The sequence below is a fragment of the Cucumis melo genome, chromosome 2, assembly GCF_025177605.1.
Source record: "Cucumis melo cultivar AY chromosome 2, USDA_Cmelo_AY_1.0, whole genome shotgun sequence".
Taxonomy (NCBI): domain Eukaryota; kingdom Viridiplantae; phylum Streptophyta; class Magnoliopsida; order Cucurbitales; family Cucurbitaceae; genus Cucumis; species Cucumis melo.
Window position 1 is genome coordinate 10,349,298 of NC_066858.1, and position 2,803 is coordinate 10,352,100.

Consider the following 2,803-nt stretch of genomic DNA (forward strand, 5'->3'; position numbering starts at 1 on the left):
AATTAGTGCTTAACATATTTAAGAAATAATATTATAATTTTATGAATCAACGTTGTTACTTTCAGGCTAGATAGCAATCTCACCTCACTATCATTACAATAATCCCAAATAATAAAAATCGAAAGATGTGAAAAAAAAAAAAAGGAAAGAGGAAAAAGGAAAAAGCAATATATTAACAAAGGACTAACATATTTTGCTATTAAAAAAGAAAAAAAAGACTAATGTACGACGGACTTCATAATTGGTTTTTAAATGTTTATAACAAAAACAACATCAAATTTTATTTTTCCATCACTAAATAGACATCTAGATAGATATTTATATATACCACTTGAGAACATTAATTTAATTATATTGACCAGTAATATGCTTATGCTCAAATAAATTATTCTTAGTTAACATTCTGATTCAACAAGACATGCTTCCCATTTCTTCTCTCTTTCTTCTTTAATTAACAACACTATTAATTACAACTGTTGTTTATAAATTAAAAATGTAATATTATTTATTAATATCGTAAGACTATGCTTATAAATAACCTCCTTAATTCTATCCTTACTATCAAAACCATCAACCAAATAGATATCAAAATCATGGGGAATAAAACTTTGGCAATTCTTCTCTTCATCTCCGTCTTCCTTCCTCTTTGCTTTTCACTTCCATTGCTCCAAGTTTCTCCATTTGCATTTCTCAATGACCTCCAAGGATGCAAGAAAGGTGATAATGTCAAAGGCATATCCAAGCTTAAGAACTTTTTTCGTTATTACGGTTATTTAAACCATCAAATCAATGCCACTGGTCATTTGATTGATACTGACGCCGACGACACCTTTGACGATCGTCTCGAATTTGCCATCAAAACCTACCAACAATACTTCCATCTAAATCCCACTGGATCCCTGAATGCCGAGACGATATCCCAACTTGCAACACCTCGGTGTGGTAATCCAGATATCATTAATGAAAGCACCGGTCGGATGCTATCGGAACATAACAACAACGATAGTAGTCATGATCACCACCACCTTCCCCATGCCGTATCACACTATGCTTTCTTCCCGGGAAGGCGTAGGTGGCCATCTACCAAATATCGTCTAACATATGCGTTTCTTCCCGGCACTCGTGCAGATGCAAAAGCACCAGTGACACGAGCATTTGCAACATGGGCTCGAAACACACATTTCAAGTTTTCTTTGATCACAAACTATAGAAGAGCTGATTTGAAGATAGGGTTTTATAGAGGGAACCATGGAGATGGGTACCCATTTGATGGGCCAGGGGGGACTTTGGCACATGCTTTTGCTCCAACTGATGGGAGATTTCATTATGATTCAACAGAGAAATGGGCCGTTGGAGCAGTGAAAGGGAGATATGATTTGCAAACAGTGGCTTTGCATGAGATTGGACATCTTCTTGGACTTGGGCATAGCACAGTTAGAAATGCTATAATGTATCCTTACATAAGATCTGGGTCTACTAAGGGTTTGAATGCTGATGACATTAAAGGGATCAAGGTTTTATACAACAGACGTTAGCCTAATTCAGAAGCCTTTTCAACAAGAGTTTTACGGTGTGTTGCATGTTTAAATAATAAGAATACTACTCGGGTGCAAACTAGTCTGTATCTACGAAATAGAGAAAGTCTACTATGTAATGACAACTTGTTATTAGATGATAAGGTGAACGGTAAGATTGATAGATGCAACCTGGAATGCATGTAGTATATTTCTTTTTTATGATACAGTATATGTGTACGTGCAGAAGTTTCCTTTTAAGTCCTCCAAATTTCTATCTCATATATATATATATAAATGTATTCATTTAATTTTACCTACTTGTGTGATTATCTATAGTAGTATTGTATTTAATTTGATAATATTTTCAATGCCTTTGTTGGGTTGTTTTTTATTTACCTATTTCACATAAATTTCAAAGGGGCTTTTGCAAATTTAGCAAAATTAATTTGATAAATTAACTTCATAGCACACCACTTTTAGATTTGTAAAAATGGCAAAATTCAAGCCCAGCCCACATTTGAAAAATGAAAAATTACAAAACTACCCACTAGTTAGAATTATCAACATTTTCACGCATCACTTGATGTGTTATTTGATGTGTTGTTGATACACTCGATGTGTTGTTGATATACTTGTTATGCTTTACTAATACACTCGATGAATTAAATAACACTTGATACCCATCATTGGTTTTTATAATTAAATAACACTCGATACCCATCATTGGTTTGATACACTTCATATGTTGTTGATACATTTGTTAAACTTTGCAAATACACTTAATCAATTAAAGACACTTGATGCACTAAGCACGATACATTACATTGTCGATACACTTGATTAGGTTTAATACACTTAATAAGTTTGACACACTTAATACACTGATAAACATTTTGTACTTTCACCGATACACTCGACAGATTTATTACACTTGTTACATTTCATATGTTTGAGACCCTTGATGTATTGTTGGTATATTTTCTATATCTACTGATACGCTCAATCGATTCAAATGCACTTGATATGCTTGAGGTTCTGATGATACACTTAATATACTTCACTAGCACACTTTGATACATATTATATGTTTGTTACACTAAGTTACATCATTCATATACTTAATAATACTACATTGAATTGCATAAAATTTGAAAAAAAAAAAAAGAAATTGTATAGTAAGTATATCAACCAACTAATACATATAATATAAGTACATAAAAAAACATTAATGTACAAAACTAATAAAAAGTGAGAAAAAAATAATGATTGGGGTCTTAAAAAGTGGG

The 2,803-nt window shown here is 32.5% G+C and overlaps 1 protein-coding gene across 1 annotated transcript; it reads left to right on the top strand.

The window, feature by feature from the left end:
• Positions 1–582: 582 nt before the first annotated feature.
• On the top strand, positions 583–1,846 carry LOC103487215 (metalloendoproteinase 2-MMP-like). Its single transcript, XM_008445447.2, has one exon. The coding sequence runs from the start codon at positions 594–596 to the stop codon at positions 1,533–1,535; it is 942 nt and encodes a 313-aa protein (XP_008443669.1). The 5' UTR covers positions 583–593; the 3' UTR covers positions 1,536–1,846.
• The last annotated feature ends 957 nt before the right edge of the window (positions 1,847–2,803 follow it).

What these genes read in the sequence shown, in the direction of transcription:
- LOC103487215 (XM_008445447.2), top strand. Translation starts at nt 594, where the DNA reads ATGGGGAATAAAACTTTGGCAATTCTTCTCTTCATCTCCGTCTTCCTT.